The sequence below is a fragment of the Suillus subaureus genome (assembly GCF_016647635.1).
Source record: "Suillus subaureus strain MN1 chromosome Unknown BJ212scaffold_472, whole genome shotgun sequence".
Lineage (NCBI taxonomy): Eukaryota > Fungi > Basidiomycota > Agaricomycetes > Boletales > Suillaceae > Suillus > Suillus subaureus.
This window is the reverse complement of record NW_024539028.1, coordinates 1-1412: the sequence shown is the minus strand read 5'-3', so window position 1 is coordinate 1412 and position 1412 is coordinate 1. Positions and strand designations below refer to the sequence as shown.

Below are 1412 nucleotides of genomic sequence, written 5' to 3'. Positions count from 1 at the left end.
AGAGGTGGACCTGGAACTGGATCGAGTGGTAGTCTGGCTAGCTCGTGGAGCAAGCGTAGGTACAAATGTCATCGTTATCGTTCAGCAGAGAGACTTGAGCTTGAGCGCTGAGCCTGAGATTCTGTGCGAGGGAAGAACTGAAGAGACAGCCTGACCTAGTACACCATGCCCGAGTAATGTGTCAAGCCCTATAAGTACAAGTCTTACGATGTGTGGGCCCTTTGTCCTTGTGACTAATGCGTGACACTGGCGCTTTCAGCATGACGCACATGTTGATGACAAGAGCGGACCTGTTCCATCTGATGCTTTCCTTCTGGAACTTTGTCAGAGCTATCGGATTTAGCTTAGGGTGTTGCTGACAGGCGTCCGTATATACGAGCCCACCCCACATGTCACCATTTGAGAACAGCAGCGACCTCACCGCTACCTCTTGCACAAAACTTTTTCGTTCATAGATAGTTCGTACACACTCGAATTAGCTTATCAAGGCTGACGTCGACTTCGCTGGGAGAAGTGGCCGAACTAATTGTAGATTTGGGAAAAAGGTCGGACCGCTTGAATTGTATGTGAGATTCCGGCTTCACTGCTTCAGTAGCGTAGGAAGGGAAATACTGGTAATGGCAAGGTGAAATAACCAGAAGAATATAAACAACGACCAGCAAGCGACAAGTACCTATAGGAATGAGACCTCGAGCTTTATAATCTGCTACTGTTCAGAGTTCGGGCCATAGATATCTATGAGAGCAGTTGAAAAAATAGTGCGAAAGTGTTCAAATATCCCATCATAGTCCGCCATTCACGTGCACAGTTAGGAAGAATATTGCGGCGGAGGGTCCTGTGCTTCTTGAGCATCAAGACTCCGTTTCCTGTGGTCGAGTTCAAGTTGCTTCTGATGTCGGGTCATATCTGTGTGAAGCGCAGAAAGCCGGCGCTCGGGCTGGATGTTGCTCGAGCTACCAGCCGGAGGTGTAGCAAAAGTGCCCACCATCGCAGCACTCGCAGGAATCAAAGCACCATGGGGTATCGAATGTGTTGGAGAAGAAGCCGTGGATGTGTATGACGCAGACTGGGCGGGTGCCGAGAATGGGTCGTAGGGGTTTGGGAGAATAGGCACATTTTGATTGGCTATTCGCAGAGGATCTGATGCCTGCGACAATGTGCTGTGACGATTCCAAGTAGATGTGGGGTGTGAACTTAGATGCGAATCGTCGCTCAATAAGGGAGCGGCGCTTGAGATAGCTAAGAGGGATGGAGAATGCGAACTATCAGGTGAATTGGGATATGCAGCATCCAGTTGGGGTGGAGGTGGAAGGTCTCTCTCCCTCGATCTAACAGAGTCGGGGGGACGGTATTGACTCACTTCTGAGGGCAGAAGGGCAGGTCCATAACCGACGCTCTCCCGAGCCCTACGA

The 1412-nt window shown here is 50.3% G+C and overlaps 1 protein-coding gene across 1 annotated transcript; it reads right to left on the bottom strand.

The window, feature by feature from the left end:
* Positions 1–808: 808 nt before the first annotated feature.
* BJ212DRAFT_1307248 (uncharacterized protein) lies at positions 809–1386 on the bottom strand (the record flags this gene model as incomplete). The annotated part of the gene is made up of 2 exons (XM_041333845.1): positions 809–1160; positions 1361–1386. 2 exons carry the CDS (start codon positions 1384–1386, stop codon positions 809–811), a joined length of 378 nt encoding a protein of 125 aa, XP_041184962.1.
* Positions 1387–1412: the final 26 nt, after the last annotated feature.